This window comes from Geospiza fortis, unplaced genomic scaffold (assembly GCF_000277835.1).
Source record: "Geospiza fortis unplaced genomic scaffold, GeoFor_1.0 scaffold84, whole genome shotgun sequence".
Lineage (NCBI taxonomy): Eukaryota > Metazoa > Chordata > Aves > Passeriformes > Thraupidae > Geospiza > Geospiza fortis.
The window spans coordinates 3470810-3495475 of record NW_005054363.1 but is presented as its reverse complement, the minus strand read 5'-3'; the positions used below and the strand labels follow the sequence as shown (position 1 = coordinate 3495475).

The 24666-nt window shown below is 36.9% G+C and overlaps 1 protein-coding gene across 1 annotated transcript in view; it reads left to right on the top strand.

Moving 5' to 3' along the window:
• NALCN (sodium leak channel, non-selective) overlaps positions 1-24666 on the top strand; it is a 217477-nt gene that overhangs the window by 86648 nt on the left and 106163 nt on the right. Inside the window, exon 10 of the mRNA XM_005424146.3 lies at positions 20365-20496. Coding sequence (XP_005424203.1) covers positions 20365-20496 — 132 coding nt within the window. The remainder of the gene's footprint in view (positions 1-20364; positions 20497-24666) is intronic.

The window sequence follows — 24666 nt, the reverse complement described above, 5'->3', positions numbered from 1 at the left end:
TGGGTCAATAGGAACCTGGTATCCAGGCAGGGTCAATCCACCACCAGAGTTCACTCATTAGGCAGTGACATTCAGTTCTTACAACATCATGGTCAAATTAATAAAGCAAAAATCTTCTACAATGAAAATATGTAAATTGTATTTTTGCTTCAGTTAAGTGTTTTCATTGTTGTTTTTTTTTTCTTTTACTTCACTTTTTTGATTTGACCTAAACAGGCAGAGTGTACCATTTTTCTAGCATTCTTTTTAGCAATGGACTTCAGTACAGATTGTACTCATTATTGGTATTTAGAAATTTTAGGGCACATGAGCATCAGTGGATTATAGGAACTATTCAGTAATACCACTAAAATTGAAGTTCAGCTGAATTTCCTTTAGAAAATTTTACTTACTTCTGGGGTTAAATATGTCCAGTGTTTCAAATCCTATCAAATTGAAAGCAGGTATTTAAATTGTCATGTGGCTTTTCTGTGCTTAGCACAATTAGAGCAATCAAAGTGTTAGGAGCAACCGCAGGAGCAGCATGACTTCTTTTGGAGCTGTAACTTGGACAACAAATTTGAGCAAAGTGGAAGACTGCAGAGTCTTAGAAGAAAACTAGCAGGGTTTTGGTTTGTATGCTTCATGTAGGTTGTTTTACCCTGCAGTATTTTCCATATTTCTAATATTTCACAAAGAAAGGTCTCTTCTCACTAGAACTGCAAAGAATATCCTGTACTGCAACTCTGTAGGTTATTATTTTGTTCTTTTTAGAGTAATTTTTAGATTTTTGAAACCTTTTAAAACAAATCACTTTGTAATATCTTTCTCTTACTCTTGGAGTCTCTTAGGTGACTCTTGAGAATCAGTGTGGTCCGGAGTTATTTCACGTGTCCATAAGCCCCAGGCAGATGCCAGTGGTAGGACCATAGTGACACAGAGCCAATGGAAAGCAATGAGCACTGCCAGAGGGCAGTGGAGGGTCTGAATACAGTGGTGCCCATCACTCTACAGACTGCATTGTACTGCAGGTGTTTACCTTCCTATTTTAGGTGTGCCAGTGTTTTTCATGTGAATCACTAAAGCCAAAAGTCTACCTCCTTTGTCTTCACTAGGTCTTAATAATATATTTCTGATGTGAAGATTTAAGGAAAAAGTCCTGCTTCAGTAAACATGTATACTGGATTTTCACAAGTATTTTGCATTTATTAAATCCTACTGAAATCATTGGAAGGTGCCTAGAGTTTTCAGAATCATATTTTCTTATAAGTGATTTCATTCACATGAATGCAGCTGTTTTACAGAGAGTATTTGCACAGTCATGTCAAAGTCTACATCCTTTATCCTTTGTGAATTTTTAAATAGCTGAAGAGCAGTATCTTTACCTGCCCTGTGCATTTTAACAAGCTGAAGGCTACAGTGCAATACAGTAGATTCAGATCTTCAAGCTGATTAAGATAAGAGAAAGGTGGGACTACTGTTCAAGTGCAATCTCAGACCCTGGGGGTTGTAAGCAAATCCGAGGGAGAAGAATGCATCTCTGATAATGGAGATAAAGAATGCAGCCACAAGGAAAGCCAGCTCAGCAACTGTGCTGAAATCAGCTCTGACTGGGTAAAGAGTGATTCCAGAAGGGGAAGATCACCATAACCACCTCATGGCCCACCTACCCCAGAAACTCACCAACCCAAAAGATGAGAAACACTGAGAATGCTGACTGATTACCACTAGAGGCAAGGGAATATTTCAGCCAATGAGCATTAATTCCTTTGTTTGGTAAAATGTATAAATACTGACAAGTTTTGAATGACCTCAGGACCCCCCTGCCACCAAGAAGCCAGGGTGAAAAAGGATCGAAGAGGTGCTGCTGGATCCATGAGTGGTGACTGTCTTTTTGATCGCTATTTCTCTCTTTTTCTCTTCTCCCCACCCTCCTTTCTCCTCTATTTCTTTCTATCTCTCTACTGCAAATTTTATTTTTAAATAAAATTAGTACTATTGACTTTGACATATGGTCTTGTTTCTACCTTAATTCAGGCAGAGACATCTCTTAATAATCACACAGTCTTAGCAGTTGTGACAGATTTTTCCATTTTTATAGGCCCAGACCCCCAACATATTTAAATTGCAGTGTTTCAGGAACTTCCATAATTAATTTCCATTATCAGTCATTTTCATTGAATCTTCACCTTATCTTTTGAATGGTAGCCTGAAACATCATACTTTAAGTGCCATATATTATTTTGGCATTGATGCCACCTGGTGCATATATTATATGTGGTGACATTTCATTAATTGCCCATTACCAAGAGTGTATATAAATAATTTCCTTTTCTCTGTCATAAACTTTTCAGAAGATCTGAGGAAAGCAGATACATGCACTAGTGGGCTTGATTCCAGGTGTTTTACTACAGACACTGCTAAAATAGTGGAGTTGGCAGTACATGTGCTGTGCTTCTTTATTTCTGGCCTTCACTTTCCTGATCCTAGGTAACTGAGAGGAGGAACTGAAACACTAATTAGTGAAAGCAGACTGTGCATCCAATCCCCTCCTTCAACCTCTCTTTAGCTGCATAAACCTTTGCTATGCAGTCTGTTTTCTTTTGACTCAGAACTGTCATCCTGAATAGCTCAGTTTTCTTCAGTATCCTTTAAGCCATTTCTCTTTTATTGAGAAACTGCCTGGCACTGACTATTCATGGTTGTTTGCAAGAGAAGTCTTACTATTTTTACACTCAGTAGGTCCATTTCATCCTCTGCCCAAAGTAAAATTTCCTAATGCTTCATAGCACAGAAGCCACTACCAATAGATCTATTCACAGACCCTTAAATTCTTATTTCTTTCTTCTTTAGCCAGGGTTCAGCAACCTTTGGTCTGTCCTTAGCCAAGGCTGATAACCTCCACCATTTAGAACTATTCTCTATCCCTTTCGTTGCTGCCACTTAATCAGAACTTATAAACATGCCCCTCCACTAACATGCATACATATTTGTGCAACTTTATGCATATCAGTCACTGAAACAGGACAGAAACAATGCAAACAACTGGAAGAGCTCTCTGAGCAAGTTCGTTATGGGTGGACAATCTCCTGTTCTGTCTCTGGAAGATAATCTGAACCATTTCTTCTGGTGGAGGTCTTCCTTTTCTGCTGAATTCATGCCTTTTGTATGCTCTGTGGAACCACAATGGCTCCTGTGCTGCTAGCAGTCCAGAAGGATTTCCATGGAAAGAGGTAGCAGTGGTTTTTTTTCAAGGATACTACTGAACATGCTTCACATGAAGATTGCAAAGGATGTGGATGCACAGGATGTGGATGAAGTCAGACAAGGTATAGCTGTGTTACATCATTGGCATCTTCCAATTTATGTCAGGAGACTTAGAGGTGACAGTGAGTAGCACCCTTCAAGAAGTGATAGGAGTAAATTCCTAAGGGATAGAGCAAATTGAATGGAGTTTATTATAGCTGAGACCTCTATTGAGTAAACTAAAACCAAACCTGCAGGTAAGATCTGCCTGCAATAATACCTCAGCAAATGTGTGATACAGAAATACCAACTTTGGCTTGTCAGTCTTCCAGCTGAGTATTCTGAGGCAGGTTGTTATTCACTGAGCTGCAAAAGAGGATGATTCACTGCTCTTTTACTGGGTTTCTGAGAGGAAATTGATGGGGGATTCTCAGTGTAAGCAGAGCTAAGTTGAGTCAAACACTAATGCTTGATCTTCTTCTACCTGTTCCTCAGAGAAGAGATAAGGAGGGAAGGGCATGAGATGAGACTAGCACAGGTTTTTCCCACTCTTCCTCCCCTTTTTTTTTCGCTTTCTGTTTAAGGGATGTGCAGAAGAGAAGAAATAGAGCCCTTGCACCATCAAACTCAGTGAGAGTTTTGCCACTGCTCTGCAGAATTATTTAATTTCTAATGTTTTAAATGTAGAGCAATGGGTTTGTAGTCATTAAAACTGACAGACTGAAACAAAGCTACATATCGAACAGTCTTGAAAGAAAAACAAAAAGAAAAACAAAACAAAACAACAAAAAAACCCACTATGTGAAAGAGTCATGCATTTGCTAAGTATTCCTCCTTAAAAACATGAAGATTTAGGGATGTATGGGAGAAACTAGCTGTTTCTTTGTTCCAACTAAAAATATAATGAAAAAAGGGAGTTCCTTAAATTTACTTAACTGCCTATTTCTAACATTGAACACATTTCTAGAGCCAGGCCTCGTTCTCAGAATTAATGATGTACTATGCTTCAGCAATTCCAAGAATTGCTTTTTGATTATTTTGTTACTTAAGTGGAACTTACATGTCTAAATCCACTTGACTGCTTTGAAACTCTTGACCTCTAAGAAAACTCTTCAGCATGTGAGTGTGCTGTGTTTTCATAAACCAGTAAGGGGTTTTTATTGAGACAGGTAAGTATATGTATAACTCATGTTGTATGCCACAAACTTATTTATTTTTGTGAATTGTGATTATGCAAGTGTATTCAACAAAAAGCATTACGAACTTGCATCGTCATTGAAATGACAGGATGGTAAACTGGTGTAGTTAATTTTGCAGATCACTTGGAAGGCTGCATGTAGTAATGCTGGCACTGAAGTTCCTTTTTGACATAAAGCTCCCCCACGCATTGTAAATTAATGGACAGTTTAACCTGTGCACACTGTTTCAGTTTAGCATTAATCATTACATATACAACCAGTAAGGTTAGTCCTGCTGGTTGTTTAAAAGAATAGTGAGGTAACAGTGTGTAAAGGGTGAACAATGGAATAAAGCTGCAGCTTAGAAGGGGATGTATGGCAGTGATAGATACCATTTTAATTTTAATGATTTTATTCTTTGCACTGGTGGGATAGCAATATTAGCTAGAAATTAATTTTAAAAATACTTAAAAGCCTTAGGGGTGAGAATGAGGGCAAGAATAGATAGCTATGCATAGGTATGGCTGTACAGACATAGAAGGAATGAAATTTATTTGGCAGTCTTATGAGTCTGGCAATTAAATGTACTGATAAGAGTTGATCTCCTAAGGCACTTCATAATCAAAAGAAAAGGGCATCAACAAGAGGTGGTTTGTGTATTTTTAAGACAGTCATTGAGGATAACTCAATACCTTGGTGATTTAAATGTTAAGATTCCAGCTGAATTCACGGTGGAAATACTGATTAACATATTGTGGTAAAGCATTTACCACAATATTTCTCATTTCTTTTTTTGTCCTTCTTTTATTTCTTATTTTTACTTTTCAGTAAGCTTTACTCTTCCTGTAGGTCTAAACTGTCATCATGGTCATAAGGAGAAGCATTCAGTTTTGGATGTATTTCAGTTCCATAATTAAAGAGATGGTTTTCAAAAAGGACAAATTTCTTCATACTTGACATAGTCAAAAATTATATCAATCTATCACTTTAAAAAAAATTGGAATTTCTTAATTTTCCCAATTTTCTGGAATGACTATAAATGATATATATTGATGTGACCATTTTTAAAAGTGCTATAGATCTTCTTTGGAAAAATATAAAATAAGCTGAATGATTTTCAAATATGAAAACATTTAAATTTGCAGAACTTGCACCAATATTCTCAGACGTGTTATTAGTTGGTTTTATCATTTAATTACAGTATACTTCTACTTTTCTAAAGTATTATGAGATACCTTAGAATTCCATTGAGAATTATCAAATAAGAATTACATGTTACAAATATAGGACAACAGCATTTTTTCTATCAAAGGATATTCCTTTGTTGTTCAAAAAAATGTTTGATGCTCATATTTTTAAAGAAATCCTTTGAAGTTCACTTCAATAGAAACTCTTGCCATACAGACCAGATGAGATTTAGTTTACTAATTAGCTGCTTCATTTTGATTTAGCATATAGCAAAATCAAATCACAATTATAGAATTTTTATTAATTAAACTTTTAAAAACAGCTGTGTATGTGCCGATGGCAAACTTTTAACCTGCCTTCTTCTTTTATTTAATTTTCTTTCTTATTAATTCCTAGCCTGATTAAATGTTCTATGTTTTCAGGCAGACAATGCACTCACTAGCTGAAGAAGAGGAGCTAGAAGTGAGGCTCATACAAATCCTTTTTGTAGAATGAGTTTCAACATTTCTGTCAAACACTCTTACAAAGTTCACCATGGTACTAAACCTGTTTTTCGTTTTTCCTCCTTTGCTCTTATTCTGCTTTTCTATCCTTCCCCAGTGTGAACAGGTCTTAAATCCCTGCCCATATGCTTTCACATCAAGAAAGTATTTCTGAAGGCAAAATTCATTAGAGGACATGTGGGAATAATTTTTGAAAGGATGGGTTATAGGGAGAAGAGCTTTTGGGTTTTTTTAAGAGTTCAGGAATTTGTAGGAAAGGAAAATTATGTATTTTCTTTACTGTCCCTTACTTAATCAACTTTTTTCTATCCATGTCTCTTCTCAGTATTGAGGGCATGCCCCAGAATTTATAATTTTCATCCAAAATCACACATTACCTTAAGTGTCTCTACTGTTTTTACTGCTTGATCAATCCTATTTATTTTGTGTAATCCCAATCATCTCTAGTAGCATTCAGTGAAGAAGCTCTTTTTTAGGTAGTGTTAAAGCTTTCATGGTTACAAATCAGCTCTACATGCAACTGAACTGCTCTTAAGTTTGCTGGACATAGGTGAGCAGAAGTTAACACAGCTCTATGAAGCTGAAATGGTGAAAGGAGTCCAAAAATTGCCTTGTACCTCTCTGCACACAATCTCCCCACTTTTGAAAGAAGACCTGCATTTGGTTCATCTATTACTTTATCTTTTGTAGGACCTGCTTGGTTTTATGCTCTAAGTATGACCATAGTTATGAACACTACACATTATGCTTATTTCTTTTTATATTCCATCTAAATTTTGAACTCTTCTTAATCTTATTTGGAAAATAATAAAACCAAAAACATTGGAAGTTATGTGGATGTTTCTAGAATATAACCAGAAGGTTGTAGACTCCTTTGTCCTATAATTCCAGCATCTCCAGGAGATTTACAAGACCTATTTACAGTTCCTCTGTGGTCCAGTCCAAATCCAGCCTTACCATCATGACTCTTTTGGTAGATGGGTAAATAATTTCTTCCACTACTACCTGTGAGATGGAAGCAATTAAAAGCAATAAATGTATTTTCATTCTGGGGTGCTACTCTGTTTCATTCAAGCCTCATTAAACTGTGTAATCTTTGAGATCCTTTTGGTTAGACCGGTCTAACCACTGGTTTTACCTTACTGAAGGAAAAAGGGATATCCCAGCTTGGCTGCAGTAAAGGTAATCTGGCAGGTGAAGCTGGAGACCAGATGCTTTGCAAGAAAAATGGAAGTATAAAGTAAATCACTGCCCCTTGCTCTCTGAATTAATGGCAATCAAAATCTCTGATTAGCTCTGCTGTCCCCTTGCCCAAGGCAATAGAGCCTAAATTGTGCACAGTTTAGAGTGCTGTTTCAGGCAGGGAGAAATACTTCTGTGATTCTTCTCCATTTCTTAAATTTTGTTTGATTGGAAGCCACTTTACTAGAAAGTAGGTTTTGAGCCTAAGTGCAAAAAATATTTTTTTTTGCTTCTAATTATTCATCTGATCACTTCTTTAATGGAGCATTTGATTTATTTCAAAGTAATCTCTGCTTTTTATATGTAAATCATGAGTTTGAGAGTGTGCTAATTAAATTATGCAAGGAAAATGCAAGGAAAAACTGTTCTAATCAAAAGGTGGAAATTATATTAGAATGCTCTATATATATTTATATAGGCTTCCAAAGGAGGTAGCAGTTGACAGTCTGAGCTACACTGTACACCATGTTCCCAAGACAAATGCAGTGCATACCGTAACTAAGATCAATGTACTCTGTGAGGCAAGGCATTGCAATCAGAAACCAATAATCAATACAAATGATCACGATGACCCAGGAAAAGATTTTCATTAATTCCTGGTTAACTGGAGTTGTCTTAATTCCTTAATTGCAGAAACCAATAGTAGCTGCAAATGGCCAGTCTGACCCAGGAAAATATTTTCATTAATTCTGCGTAGAGTTGTCTTAATTGCCTAAAGCACACATTTGGCAGTTTTTAGTTCAGAAGGGAAGTTATGAAAAACTGAAGTATTCTAATTTTTTTTAATGCTGATCAAGTACTTCTCTAAGTTTTAAACAGCTCAACAATACCAAAGCTGAAAAAGCACTGAAATTTAGCTCAGCCATCCAAAGAATTTCAAAGCACACATGTTATAATAATCATTGTACTAAGATAAAAAGCTGGAATAAGTACCAAGAGAGTATAAGGAGCTCTAACTGTATATAAAACTTTTCCATAAAGGAGGGTTTTATCTTAGTGTGTTTTTCATGAAATACAATGATAGCAGGAAGAAAACCCACTGAAAAAATTGTTTCCTTCCATGAATCATTGCATTTTTAGAATCTAATTTTCCACGTTCTCATGCTGTATGGAAACACTGACAGCTGATTGTCCAATGACAGAACTAGATGCTTCCACATGTATATTTTGAAGTTAGAAAAGAAATTTACATGGACATATTTTTGCTGTTTCCATGTCAGAAAATAAAAAGCTTCCTTGAAGAATTCGGATTTAATTTTGTTTCACCATCACTTCTTCAAAATAAAGAAAATTGTTTCCTATCTCTTTTTTTTTCTTTTCTTGTTCTTCTTTTCTGTTAAATTGTTGGATTGTTAGTGCTTTCTCAGTAGCTGGGAATTTAAAATAGTGCTTCATCATTGTACAAGAGGTTGCGGGCAAGTAGAAATTCAATCTCTGCTTATCATGAATTGCTCTCTGTGTTCTTTTTTCATGAGCCCAAAAGAAAAGATATGCTTTAAAGTCTTCCTAACAGCAGGTTTTACATTTTCAATCCTCCAACACATTCTGGGTTCTGTAAGCTCTCTCCTGCCTCCTGTCACTTTACATTATCAGCAGAGCACCCACGTAAGTCATCCATGAGACATGAACCCTGTTGTGAAGAGAGCTGGGTTACAGCACATGTGCCCAGCACTGAGCCTTGTCCCCTGCAGAGCATCTGCAGACTCAGGAGGTACCAGCTTTGATATGAGCAGATCATTCACTGGAGCCACTCTGAAACAGATTCTGCACTGAATTCCTGACCACCTAAACCTGATGTGGTTTAAACTGTGAGGGGACAAAAAAGGGAAGGGAAGGCAGTGTATTTCACCACTCTCTAGCATGGCTGCACCTGTCTTGGTACGTGGGTAATTTCCTAAAAATAATATAAAGAATTCTGAAGGATTTCATGATCATCCTAAGTACTAATTGAAGAATGAGGTGCAATGCTTACATTATGGTCTACTGCTCTTTCAGCTCATGAGTTAATCATTATAATAACACCAACCTTTTCCTTCACATTTATAAAACAACTAGTAAAGCTACAGTGCTGCAATAACATAAAAATAAAAATTATTCTAATTAATGGAGAAATAAAAGGACAAAGGAAACAGAGGCAGTGAAAATGGCTGTTTCGCACCTGGTTAATAACTGACATTTCAGAGATATGATTCTTGAATTGAAATGTAAGTGAAAGAGTAAGTAGTCTATTGAAGCAATTTCAGGGAGGCCTTCCAGGTGAAATCTTCAAAGGCATATAATTCAAGGAACAAGTGTTAATTGAAATTTGTTGCAAGAGAAGTTCCTAGAGTTCTAAAATGCAAGAGTTACAGAAATTTTGGAGGCATTGAAAAGAAATACAACACAGGTAGGGTCCAGATTATTCCATTGCCACTCACCTTCCCTGAAATCTGGGGGAAAGTTGAAGCCCCTGTAATCAATTACATGTCAAAATTATGTTTAGTGTGCATCTGAAGGAGTGAGCAATATATTATGTATCACAGCTCATAAATGGCACAGCTTCTAAATAGTAGCAAATAGATTTAGTATTAGAGATGGAGCTGTTTTGCTGCAGACTAAGCCCAACATTATTACGTTTTTTATTTTTCTTTTGTGGTCAACATATTTTCAAAATATAAATATGAAAACGTGGGAAATGTCAACATTGTTGACATACATAAAATAGAATACTATATCTAGAGGATTCAGCAACAGTATGTAAACACAGATAATGCTATAATGCAGATAGTGAATCAACTGGAGTTTTCAGGGAAGAAATTAGAAAATACAGATTAAAAATGTCAAGTGCATCCATTATAAGGTGGTTGACTGAGGACAGCATCAGCAATTGACTATAAATTTGGCCTGCCCTATAAGTTTCTATTTATATAAATGTATATATGTACATATATATATATTTTATATAACTATGTGTTTATGTGGTGGTTATCCATAATGTGAGCAGGTGGGAATGTGTCTATACCTCTTCCTGTACCTGAGGTTCACAGACTGGCTAAGGTTGGAATGCACCACAATGGGACTTCTGGTCCAACCTCCCTGCTTAAGCAGGATCACACTAGAGCATGTTGCACAGGATTGTGTCAAGAAGGTTCTTGAATATCTCCAGTGAGGGAGACTCCACAACCTCTCTGAGCAACCTGTTTCAGTGTGTGCTCACCCACACAGTTTAAATACATTAAGGTCAACACATAAAATGCATCAACGTTAAATGCCTTTTAATACATGTAAAATTTGCTAAAGTTAAATGCATTTAGAGTTGTGATTTTAAACTAGTTCAGGTTTTTTTTTTGTTATCAGAGGAAAAGAACTTTTGCACTTTCTCTTTGCAAATACTCTGGGACTAGGGAGCGTATAAATCCCCATAGGACAGGGGTGTGATTAGTCACACCTTAGTAAAATATGGAGCGAATGTCCACCCTACAGCTTTGATGAAGCCACTAGATATAAAACAAAAATTATTTTGGCCTATTTAATTGCACATTTTTGTCATTAATTATTTTGACTCATATTTTCTGAATTGATCTGTATTGCTATATTTAGGAAAAAGAATAAAACTTCATATTATTTGGGTTATGTTTTGCATTTCATACTATGTAGTTTTAGAGAAAATTATTGCTGAGGTGATGATATACTTATTAAGAGTTGTAAAAATCTGACAGGTAGGTAACAATTTTTATGCATTGTTGTTATCATGAACAATTTAAGTAGTATTTTTAGATTTCTTTTATGTTGCAGCAGCTGCTCTCAATTTCTCTAAGTCAGATTGCAGTTGCTGAAAGGCTGCTTGCTTCCTCTCTCTCTTCTTGCAAAAGAAAATGACATACTGTGTTAGCTGATTTATAAATTGGTGGGGAGGAGGGTCGTTTCGTTTCAAAGAAGCCATTATTTCATGTATTTTTAGGGCAGAAGAGTCACCATTTTCTTTTTGACTGTTCTGTTAGAAGTTTGTGGGAGGAGAAAAGTGGCTGCTGTTCTAAGAGGCGTACAGAAATGTATCTATGCTACTGCTTTATTCTGTTGTTGCAGGATGTGAATTAACAGGATGCAGCTAGTCTGAAAGAGGCATATGCAACACATTCTTTAGTCCTATAGCAGAAATAGAAATTTGGCTTTCAAATCTGGGATGTAAGGGGAAAAAAAGTATCTAATTTCTGACAGAAACTTTAGCCATAAAGGTTTGGTTACTTAAAAAACTCTAAGATAAGAGTTTTTCATTTCTCTTCATTAGGCTTTCTATCATTATTTCCATTTGTTTACTTCCTAAGTGTGTATTTTCTCATTCTTTCTGTGTTACTGGCTTTACTTTGTTCCTTTGATCAGAATTCAGTTTAATTTTTTTTAAAGTAGCTTTTAATTTTCAAATCAAAAGTAGCTCTGCTAAAAGGCAGGAGAGTCTGTGTAAATGTGGCAAATTAATGACTCACCTATATTTTCAAATATTACAGAGACATTTAGATTATTGGAAGACCTTAACTACTTCTGATTTCTTTATAATTTTAGCTATGCCATGCCATCTGAAAATTACATGTGTTGCCTTACAACCTTATTGTGGTAGCATAGAATCTTATGCTTACTGATTGGAGAACATATTTGCATGTCCTGAAATGTTACCATGATTCATTAGTCATCCCATTTCCAGCTTGTTTTGAGGCTGCATGGTAGGAGATCCTGTGAAAACACAGATATAGTGGCTACCTTGAGTTTTGTACCCTAATCAGATGCAGTAGAAGGTGGAAAGAGAAGCACAGTAAAGTGAAACTTGTAGAATATTTTATTAGGACAGTTTATTGTCTATAGTGCTCTTTCTGTCAGGCCAGTGTCACCTCTGCTGCAGCCAGAAAACATTTATAGAAAAGTTTACAAATGCATATTCTAAAACTGCAAGAGTTATGATGTTTGTGTTTTGGAGACGATTTTCCTCCCTTGACTGTCACCATACCACCTAAATTATCTTCTGCAGCTGATAACAAAGGTTCTCTGAGCTGAGGTGATCTGAAAGTAACACAGAGTTTCTAAGCAGATTTTTCATTGGACTGTGGATCTTAAAGGGTCTTTACATTCATCTCTACTACATCACTTCCCTAAGAACCTCTTCTCTACATCATCAAAATGTTAAAGCAAGTCTGTAGACAAAATTGCTGAAGAACCACCCTGCTCCCATTGCACTGGGACAATTGGTCTGTGCTGTAAAGCCAAGACTGCCCCCTTGACATCACCAAACATCTGATTTGTGACTTTTGACTTATTTCCTTTGCAGTATCTAAAAGCCACCTCTTCCAGCATCTTTTAAACTCATCCTTCACCTTGTTTACTCAATGAGGTTGCATTATTTGAATTCATCCCATCATTGAAGTTCTTCTCAAATACGGTAGATGGTTTCTCAGATTTACAATGTTTCTTAATGTACCACACTGATATATAACTGCATCAATATAAGGTTTTAAAAAGCTTGGTCCAATAACATTTCTGGTTAATGCTTAATAATTTTCCAAAATGTTCAGATTGCAGAGCATGGGAATAATTGCTAAATTCTCCTCACAAGCATATCTTTGTCAGGCAGTCATAAAGTAAGTTGAAAGCAAAATGGTTTATAGAAAATTAGTTACATAGCTTGTAAAATGCTCTATAATGTCCTGAAAACAAAAGGGGAAAATTTTCTGCAATTTCACAATTTTGTACTTGCTCAGATGGCCATTAACCAACAAGATGAAAATCAAATTTATCCTATTCACACTATGAATTATATGTGATTAGCAGTGTATAGAATGTGATTTTCTAAAGCTCCTTTCATATTCAAGGTATCTTCAAGCACTTTGCAAAAAAAAAAAGAGACTAAATAAACACCATAAGTATATTAAACATGTATAGGACAAAAAAGCTTGCCCTTTTCTTTAGGCCAGGATTTAATCTTTGCTTAGTGACTCTTAGAAATCTTGTGTCATAGAATCCTAAAGTCAAGGGGATTTTGCTATTTCTAGTCTTGTACATTATAATAGTTTCTGAAGCTTTTGATGTGTCCTGATTTCAACATTTAATCAAGAATGACTGGCAATCATATTCCTTTCTTAGTGACATAAATTCTTTGCATACACCTTAAACTGACCCTGGTCTATAAAATCCATAATCCCTTTATATATATTTAGGAGTCATGGGCCAACCTCTGAAATTTCTAGAAAGAATGAGAATTGACTTGCAATACTTTCATTTTACTATTATTTGACCTAGTTTTTTCCAAGCTGCTATAATGAACTTGAGTCATGCTTTGTTAGCTCTTCAGAACAAGTTTTCTGTATTCTGTGATGCCCACATAACTCCAGCTAATTGGGCTTTATGAAGTGAATGGGTACCATAAGATTGGCAGTTCTGTTCCAGAATGCATCTCCACACATCATGGTGATTCTCTGCATGGAAATAAGCTGGGACTTGCATTTGCCTTCGTGTCACTGCAGTGGTAGGATCTAGGCTTCAACATGCCCATAAGTAAAAAAGGCTGGTTTAGCACAAATGTAAGCTTTTCAGTTGCTATTCAGTAATACCGCCCAGCTCTTTTGTGCACGTCTAAACAACTTTAAAAAAATCAAAGTCTATTCTAACTACCAGAAAGTATGGTCTTCCAGTAGGTGTGTACAGACAGGAGTACAGCATACATACAGCATTATTAAAATTATAGGTGTAAACTTAACCATAATGATCATATAGCCAGTACAAGGTCTTTAAACAGGTATAGCTGGAAGCTTGGCTGGAATCTTTTAGCAGAATCTAGCTTCCTTGTGCAAATAGAAAAAACAATGAAGGCTAAAAGGGAGTAAGAAGTTTGCCAGAGCTATTCCATTATAACACAGAGGAGGAGATACTATTGGTTTATGAAGTATTAAAGTATATCTAAAATATAAAGAAATACAGATACAATTGTGTTTTTACCATTGATGAATGCACGATTCAAGAGTATCAAAATCTGAAAAAAAGCTTACCCATATAGTGATTATCAAAGCCTTTTAGTTAAATGATATTTACACTGTTCATTAATTGGTTTGGTACTTTCAGGACCTACCCCGCCAGTTTGACAATTATGCAGTCAAAGCTTTTCAAACACTAAATAGCCAAAATAAGTAAAGCTTTTCTGCATATCAGATCCTCACCATGTCTTGCTCAGTACTAATAAGTTTGATGGCTTTGTAGGTAATTTTTTATTCTTCAAGACTATTTGTCAGGGGTTTTTGTTTTCTTAGATCACCACTGCTGTTAGTATTATCAGATGAAGTCTAAATTTCCGTAGGTCTAAACTGAAACCGGTGAGCTCTTTGAAGACACCTCTTTCAAGGTTTCACATGATAATATTAAACATTATCAGGTGGGTCAGTTTTCAGTTAGTAATATCAGGGTAATATGGCCCATGGGTTCTTTCATTATTAGGTCTGTAATACCCTACAAGTTTGCAACATTTACCATCTTGCTTAGTAAGTAAGATCTACTGTGGACTTTAAACAAAAATCCTATATGAAGGATGGTGATACAGAGAGTGACCCGATGTACGTATCAAGCCCCCAGAAGGAATCTAGCATTAGGAAAAGGTAGTTTTATATTCAGTTATTCCAGTTTCCTTAGTGACTGCATTTCACATGGACCACTGCTTTCCTGAGCCAGCATCTGTGGCTCTGGCTGTACAAAGTGGCAGCTGCTGTGGATGTTCTCCAGGGCAGTGAGCTGGCAAAGGCAAATTTATGTCACTCATCCTTCCTCTGCCATGCAGGAACGTGGGAGGAGTATTAAAGCAATGTGCGCCATTCTGATACTACTGGAGTGACGAAAGACTGCTTTAGGCCATGCATTGTAATGCTCTGTAAGACTAAGTGAGCCAGGTAGTCTCTACCTGTCAGCAATTGCAGTGTCATTACTTGATTTTTTGGGTGAATCCAGGATATTTAATACAGTTTTTCATTCAGAGTTCCTCAGCTGCACCAAGCATGTCCCTAGTGTTAAATAAATTAGTAGTATTTTAGAAGTATTTTTTTGCATTCATGAAATTCCCATCTGAGCACAAACAAATCCATGTCTCCTTTGCATATTTCCAAGCAATGAAAGAATTTGGATGATTAACAAAGTTTGTTATGTAAAATGTTTGTTATGGTTTTTATGGCCACTGCATCTCTTAAGTGCTGTGCCATACAGGTTCTTCGGTGTCCTGGACACTGAGAATTAGCATCCTGCATGAAGTCAGATGACAGCATTATAGGTAATTCATAGTAAATGTAAGAAATTTTTCACTGTTGTAGTTGATTGATTGCAGCAACAGGGCATTTCACTTGAGACTTCTTCAACACAGCTAATCTTAAATCCAGTTTAATATTAGATACAATTTACCATGTATCTGGCTGACAGCAACATCAGAACATTTCTTTCATCTCATTCCTACACCACTGAAGAAACACACATTGAAGGGCTAAAAAAAGGTCAGTAAATTAAACAAGAGCAAAAATTGGCATTATGTCTTCTCTTTCAAGTTTGCATGGGGAATTTTCCATGCCTGTTTGCTCTGAAAAGGGCTGTAATCCAAATGATACACTACTGATCTGATGATCCAGAATGACTTTCAAGGCTTGGGCAAGAGCTGTGGACTAAATTCAGCTTTTATTTAGGCCTCATTCCAAATACAGAAATACGTAAAGAGACAGTGGATTCTCATGGTCGAACATAGCAGCAGAGGTGTGTCTGAAGTGTTTTAAGGGTGCAAATACAAATTAAAAATCTGTGAGGCAGAAAGAACAAACTAAGGCAGATTAGAGTAGGGGGAAAGCTGGGCATGGTTGGTGTGTGGGTTAGAGCACTGTGATTGATCTCCTAGAGATACAGCAAGCTGTGTGAGAGGCCAGCAGGAAAGCTGCTTATCGTGCACAGCATTCATGACAAGTGAGCAGCTAGAGTCTGACATGATGTAGGAAAAAAAACAAGAAACACAGATACCAATCTGGTCCCCATGAACTGGCTTGTCCTGGGATTTAAAAATAATGATTTTTTTTTTAATCCCCTCAGCGTAGCATTTTTGCTGTGTGTGTGGTGGAGGTATTTGTTCAGTTGCCTCCACCTTACTGGCTCTGTGTGCTCTCTGTCTCTCTGCCAGCATCTAGGTGCTTTTATTGTTCCTCACCACAGCTATCTCTTAATTTGTTGCCTCAGCCAGCTGTTCCTGCCTTTACATTGCCTGTGCCTGGCTTGAGTCCTGTCTAAGCCTCCTTCCTTATTATCTTAATGTTGAATCATGTTATGCCAGTGTAATACTTTCTATTAGCTAAATAGTTTTCTTTTCGTTTAATTGGGAAGGCAACCTTGACAACAAGCTTTATTGAATCTTACTGAAAAATAAAAGGTGCTGCAGAGAGTCCAGAGAAGGGCAAGGACCCTGGTGAATGGGCTGGAGCACAAGTCTTATGAGGAGTGGCTGAGGGAGCTGGGGATGTTTAGCCTGGAGAACAGGAGGCTTAGGGAGGACCTTATTCCTCTCTATATGTAATGAGATTTTAGTAAGGTGGGGGTCAGTCTCTTCTCCATGTTACAAGTGACGGGATGAAAGGAAATGACTTCAAGTTGCACCATGGGAGGTTTACATTAGCTATTAGAAGAAATTTCTTAATGGAAAGGGCTGTCAAACATTGGAATAGACCACTCAGGGAAGTGGTGGAGTGACCATCCCTGGAATTTTTAAAACACATGTGGCTATGTCACTTGAGGACATGGAAGATGACAAAGTGTGCGTATATGTACATATATATCAAGACAATTTATGCATTTTTATTTTTCCTGTATTACCATTTTGCTTCCCTGTGAAGGGAGATAAAAGTCGCTTTTGCAACCTCACTTGCTAGTTTCTTTTAGCAAGTACTTTCACAATTGAGACAGAATACTTCATTATTATGATGGAAATTTTGACACCATTAAAAATACAGTGTAAAATATGCAGAGAGTCTAACTATCTGGTTAGAATTTGTGTGAAATGGAAATGTAAAGGGTAGAATGACACCTGTTTTGACTCATACCACTGAAAAAAATGCATGATTGATGCCAGCAGCCTTACCTTTAATTATTGTATTCTTATAGCTTGCCTTGTGGATTAAAAATAAAAGCAAGACCTTATTTAGCCACTATTTTGGTGACTTACCTGTGCTTTAGGTATTATTAACCCCTGCTTATTCTGTAAATTTCTAAATATAAAGCTTCTCTCCTGAACCTCCCTTTCTAGAATAGAATATGCCATTTTATGTCTCTAGGGTCAAAAGGAAGCCAGCTTGTATAAGAAAGGTTTGAGCTGTCTTCTGTCTGCAATGCTATCTGTAATTCACACTAAAAATTGAGATATTAAGAGACAAGAGGCAATTCTATCAGCTTGTATGCTTGTAAATATGTGCTTAGTCTCCATTCAGCTTCAATTTAAACAAGCTATCTTAAACTCCAGCGAAATTCAAGAGGGGATGAATTCTTCAGTAGACAGGCACAAAGCTTTGCTAAAAGCTGAACAAGTACTAGCCCTTGCAGCCTCCCATACATCCTAAATTATGTTCTAGTTTCATCAAAAAAGAAGCACACAACAATCCTGTATAAAGAGTAGCTTTGTTAAGACTGAGCTTCAGGCAGGGTTTCGCATAAAATGTTAATGCTGACTATTCATGAATATAACAATCTCAGCTCATTAAAGACTGAGACAGTATTTTACAACTCTATATATGAATTTCCTGATGTGTTAATATATCTTACGAATGTAAAAATGTTTCTTAAATTTTGCGTCTTTCTGAAGTAGACGATCTTTGAGATTCCTTTCAACCTAAACCGTTCCATGATTCTATGAGTTTCACATTCACAAGCCTCAGTTCTCCTGGGGCAGTGTAACTACTCTGCTAGAGGGACAATACAGCAGAAAACAGTCCAGCTTTCTGCATTGCGGGCGTGGTAACTTCCTAAACTGTGTACTGATGAGATCAGGTGTTCTGGAGGCTTCTCATACTAGCCAGGAAGGACAAATTGGTCAGGTTGTGAGATTCAGGAGCAGTCTTTTTTGCAATAACCATGAGAATGTGGAGTTCAGGAACCTTCAAAGAGGGAACAAAGCCCAAAAGATAGGACCACAGTCCTGGTGTTCAGACTTTTTCATGTTCAGGTGTCTGCTTGGAAGAATCCCATAGTACACAGTCGTAGATATTAGAGGTTCCAGAAGAACTGGTTGATTTTCAAGCATCTTTCTCCTTCAAATTAAAAAATGGTCTCCTTCCAAGTGCAGGAAATCAAACAAACAAGACAGGAGGTCCACATAATTGAACCAGTAGCTCTGGACAAAACTCAGAATTGAAAAGGAAGCATACAAGAGATGGAATCAGGGCCAAGTGGCCCAGGAGGAGTACAACTACCCTGTCTGAAAGTGGAGTTACAGGATTGAATCTGCCATGACATGGAAGGCAACAAGGGCTTCTACATATAAGAGAAGCAAAAGGAAAACTAGAAAAATGTGAGCCTGCTGTTGAAAGGATTAGGAGACCTTGCAAGGCAAGGAAATGGCATAGAAATAGTTGAGGCCTTTTTCACCCATCTTGATAGGTAAGACTGACCTTCAGGAATCTCAAGCCCCTGAGTTTTGGGAGAAAGTCTGGAGCCATGAGGAACAGCTGAACAAAACAAAAGACTCTTCCACTGTGAAGGTGGTCAAACAGCAGAACACATTGCACAGATGGGTTGCAGAGCCTTCATCATGCAAGATACTCAAATTCTGACTGAACAAAGTTCTGTATTACCTGCTCTACCTGACTCTGCTTAAGCAGGCAGCACCAGACTAGATCATCTCAAGAAGTCCCTTTCAACATAAATAATTATGTGATTATGTGTACATAAACCAGTACCTTTTTATGGAAAAGATGAAAGGAGGCAGAGTTCTTCTAAATTTTTAGTTCTCTTTTTCCTGAAATTTTGTTAGGCACTTCTATGTATAAACTTAGGAACAAATAAAAATGGCCTTTTCCACTGTAAGTACAACATACACACAAACACAAGGAACCATAATGGCACATAACTTACTCGTATTGAAAACCTGGACTTTATTACTTGTGGAAATGTTTTAAACAATATCAATATTAGTGACCATTCATTCCAATATTTTTTAATATAAAATATGTTCTGTTTTGAACAGAACAGTATGTTTAATAACAGTATGTTCTGTGTTTGACTCTAGCTTCTACTGTGGCTGACCCAGTGAGGGAAGTGGTTAAGCTTTTAGGGTAAATCATAAGTTCATGGTCTTTGGGATGAGGGCTTAGAAGTTACTTCTTTGAACTTCTGCATATCAGTAATGTTTTGGCATCTCACAGATGTAAAGTCCTGGACACTGCTCTGTGCCTCTCTTTGTCTCTTCTCTCCTGTGTGGCTGCAGCAGCAGTGACGCAAAGCATTAAGTACACAGATATGTGAATTATCTGTGAGTGCTTCATAGCTCATAGGTTCAGATGTGTGTATCTACTGTATATAGATGTGTTTTATTCATTCAGGCAATAGTTTGACATCAGGTGAATCCCATAAAACATGTTTCTTGAGCAAAAGCAGTACACAAGATAGAAATTGATGTAACTTTTTCCTGAACAATAAGTCATTGAGATTTACATGAATAAATCATAATGCAGAAATATTGAACAAGGCCAAATGACTAGATAGATGTGCTTTTTATGCTTTAGAACATACTAAAGTAATGGGTATCATATTAAATTATAAACCTTCAGTAAGAAGTCAATTGGCAAAGAGAAATTAAAAAGTACCAAAAAAATCTCAAAACCTACACATGTAAACCAGTTGAAGCAATATATTAAAACATATTTTAAAGCTTAAAACATGAAAATCATATAAAGAAGCTTTAGAATAACATATTATTATAGCTGACTATGTTTTAACAATCTAATATAACTTTAAAATGCACATGGTTTGACTCCTTTTGATGATTACATTTACTTTTTCTTTTGTAGAAAATGATGAGGTCATCTGTGTTTCATATGTTCATACTAAGCATGGTTGCTGTCGATGTGATTGTTGCTGCTAGCAACTACTATAAAGGAGAAAATTTCAAGAGACAATATGATGAATTTTACCTTGCTGAGGTGAGTATGGTAAAATGACTATCTGGCTAATTTTCAAGATAAGCTAAAGTAAAAAATGTGATTGTCAAGAATATTTTAGTGTGTAATTTTTTATTCCCTCAAACATTCCAAGAATACTTTGCTCACTTTTTCAACTTCCGCTGTCTGACAGTGGCTGACAGCCCTATCTTACAACCTTTTGAAAGGTATTTTCCTCAAACAAAATGTTAGTGGTAGTGAGCTGAGGCTTAAGGGTAACATCTGCAGGCAGTGCATGGCTGCTGAGTTGCTATCTTTTTCTAGCAGGAGTGTAACATTCAGAAGAATTTAACTTCAAAAAGATCACAAAACATTGTATTTAAAAATATAATATAGAACTTCTTCCTAAATAATCTTTACTTATATAAAGATTATATACTTAGCTGCCAGAAGGTCCCTTAGCATAACCAAAATATTGTTACAAATAGTCTGGCTTCAGCAATCACAAGAGCGCACCACCAAAATACCCATTTATGCAGTCATGAATTTTGCAAAGGAGGAGTCTGTTAAGTGCTCCTGAATCAGTTAAGTTTAGCTACAAGTGACATTCTGACAGGGAACCGGCTTGAGTCATTAGCTGATCAAGGTTCTCACTGTAGAGCATGAACTAGAGATCCTAGAACCTTGCCTGGACTGGGCACATTTCTCCTTCATGCTTACTGCACTTTCCCTGAATTCAATAGTAACACAGTCCTTTGGAGCCAGAGGGGTCCCTCTTAGACTAGAGTGAATGATAGCAGAATATTCTTGCTTGTTTCTCTGGTTTTGGTTGTAGTGTAGTTTTCTATGTCTAAATATTTTTGATATTCAGACTCACATGCCCAGCTTTAAGCCCTTTAGTCCATAACAGTACAATGGATCTTTTGAATTTCTTTATGAATCTCCTTTTTTAAGGAAGATTGACTTGATACATATTTTTTTATCTTAGTTTTAGAATTTGTATTTGATCTCTTAAAATTTTATGAAGCTGAGAGTTCACCAGTTCTAGGACAGAAATGAGAGCAAAAAAGCCTGTTAGAAACAGCACCAGAGTCCAAACCTTTAAAAAAGTGCAAATTATAAAGACAGCAGTGCTGCACCATTCTTCATTGTCTCTCGTGATGCTGGGGATTGCTGGATTTTGTATGAATATTGAGTCAGTGTTGGCACGGACTTGGCACAATTACAAGAAAAATTGTGAAGTGTATTGTCTTTATTTTATCTCAAGTTCTAAGACTATTTGAAAAACAACATGAACATGAAAATTATTATCTTGAAAATCAGACATTGGAATAAAACCAGCAAATGCTGGGTTGTCATAAAACACTCCACAGATCATAGAGTAGAACTGTGGGAAACTCATTATCATCTCCATCATAGTTTAACCCCAGCCAGCAGCTCAGCCCTATGCATCCTCTTGTTCACTCTGCCTCAGTGGAATGGGGCAGAGAATGGTCATAGTAAAAGTGAGACAACTCATGGGTTGAGATAAAAAACAGTTTAATAGGTAAAGCAAAAGTCATACACACAAGCAAAGCAAAGCAAGAGATTCATTCACCACTTCCCATAGGCAGCAAAACCATCTCCAGGAAAGCCAGACTCCATCAGCCATAACAGTAACTTGGGAAGACAAACAGCATCACTTTAAATATGCCCCTCTTTCCTTCTGCTTCCTCCAGCCTTATATGCTGGGCACAATGCCCTGTGGTATAGGATATCCCTCTGTTCAGTTGGGATCATCTGTCCTGTCTGTGTCCCCTCCTCCCAGCTCCTTGTGCATTCCCAGCCTGATCACTGGTGGGGTGAGAGGCAGAAAAAGCCTTGACTTCATGCTAGTACTGCTCAGCAACAGCTGAAACATCCCTGTGTTACCAACACGGTGTTGGGCACAAATCCAAAATAGCACCATGCAAACTATGATGGGGAAAATTAACTCTGACACAGGCAAATCCCATACAACGTCCTTGGCTGGAAACAAATAATTAAGTCAACATTAAAGCCTGAGGCCATGAACTCTTCACAGCAGGCATTTTTGCTTTGTGCCCAGGATACAGCAAGTAGAGCCTGGATTCTTAACAAAATAACATTAATTCTATTTATATTCAAAATAGGGAACATTGCATGTCCTATTTCTATTTTGGCTCTGCATATATAGTATAATTATGCTTTTATTAATCAGTGCTAGAAACAATCTCTTCAACATTTATTTCAAGTATAAAGTTTTCAGGTTTTTTTTTTCCAGTAGAAATACTTGCCAGGCTTTATTCAAGGTGAGTCTATAATGTAGACTGTCTGTGTCTGTCCTATAAGCAACATCCAGTTTTCTCTAACAATACATTTTTCTCTTTCTGCGTATCTTAGATAATTGATTTCTTAGTGGAAAGCTTGTCAGAAAAATCATTTGTTTGCCTTTTTACATTTCCAAGTATATGAGGTAAAGTATTCTGAGATAGAGAAAGGTGGGATTTTTTTATTTGTAAAGCATTTCTTATGTCCATTTATTGGATTTCCTGGTTTTATTTTTCATTTTTTAATTCTGTGATGCTTTTACTAGAGGCACTATAAAATCAAACTAACAAAACCCTAGTATGTTATGGAAGGAGGAACAGAGTATCAGAAGAGCAGAAGAATAAAAAATCCTGAGAGAGGAAAAATCAATAGGCTGGTGTCATTTCCTATTTGGTTGTTGTGAAACTTGCGCTTTGTAGCACAAAGGGAGTACAAAGGAAATATTTTTAAGAGCCTTGAGGAAGCTGAATACTCAGGCAATGCAGATTATTCCAGAGTGCTTTCTTGGTGAAGACTAGTTGGAGCAGGATGCACTGCTGTTGCTCTGCCTTTTCCATTAGAGTAGGCTACAGAAAACTTTCCCATCAGTGGGAACTGACTTGAGCAGCCAACAGCAGTGAGGATTCACTTTGCTAAAAGAAATGGCCAGATAGACTACAGCAAGCATATCTGGCTTTCTGATACATTTTCCAGAAGTTATCTTGGAAGCTGCTGCCTTTAGGAGAAGACATGTCCAATAAAATATCTCACTTGGTCTATCCTGTGTATCACAGGTTGTAGTGGCCTAGAATTGCAGAAATACATCCACCTAAATTCAGTAGGCAAATCTAAATTAATTTATTGAGATGCCCCATACCGATAAAAGAAACCTGTATTCATTGTTGGAAAGGAAAGACAAACTCATGAAGGCAGAGGCTAAACAAGAAGATAAAAAGAATTAATCTATACCCAAACCCATTGTTTGGATAATTTTGTGTTCCCAGTAGTAAATAAGAGTTCTGACAGGCATTTCAACTTTTATGCATCAGTCCTGTGGATTAAGCAAAAGCAGAATTTTTACAGGATGACTCAAAACCCCAGTGCAGTATCCTGGAAAGAGTAGAGTTTCAAACACACTTTGGTAATTTTTAATGAGGATGCTGACTTTAGGTGCTCAATACCTAGACAGAAGAGTGATGGATGTTGGTTTTTATATGGGTCTTCCATTATAACATGTAAACATACTAGCTGTCTAATTTGAGTTGCATACAATTTCTACAAATACTGTCTGAATACCAGAGTTCAAAACCAGATGCTCCTTTATAGTTTCTCCTAGATTCCTTTTGTAACCTGTCCCCTTGCACTGCTGCCTTTGCCCTGTCGTGGATGAAGGAAGGATTGAATGCTGTGTCAGATCTGGTAGTGAGGGAAATGTTAGAGGTCTGTGCCCTTAATCCCATTGATCCTCCTTGGAAGAATTCTTATCTTTCCTGGCAGCTTGATGACCTTTCAAGTAAGACGCAGTAAATGAGTCTGTCACGGTTGGATGCTGACTGATAGTGAGCTCTGCCTCTGCCAAAAAAAGGTGTTGAGTGGTGACTAGCAAAAGGTAATGTTGATGAAGCTTCCAGGTGACCAAAAAGGAAATGGCCCATTCCTGTTAGCTCCTCTTTGGCTTCCCCAAAGCAGAATTGGCAACATAATGGAGGGTGACTGCTTGGTAACTGCTTATGTGTTACACCTGTGTTTTCTGCTCTGGCTTCTGAGTTTGCTTTTGCCTTCTCTCTACAGCAATGAAAGGAATTATTCCAGCTTAAAAAAAAAAAAACCACAAAACTATAAAATTGTCTTGCATTTCACACTTAACAAAAAGTTCTAGTCAGATATTCTGAATCTTCTCCTGTA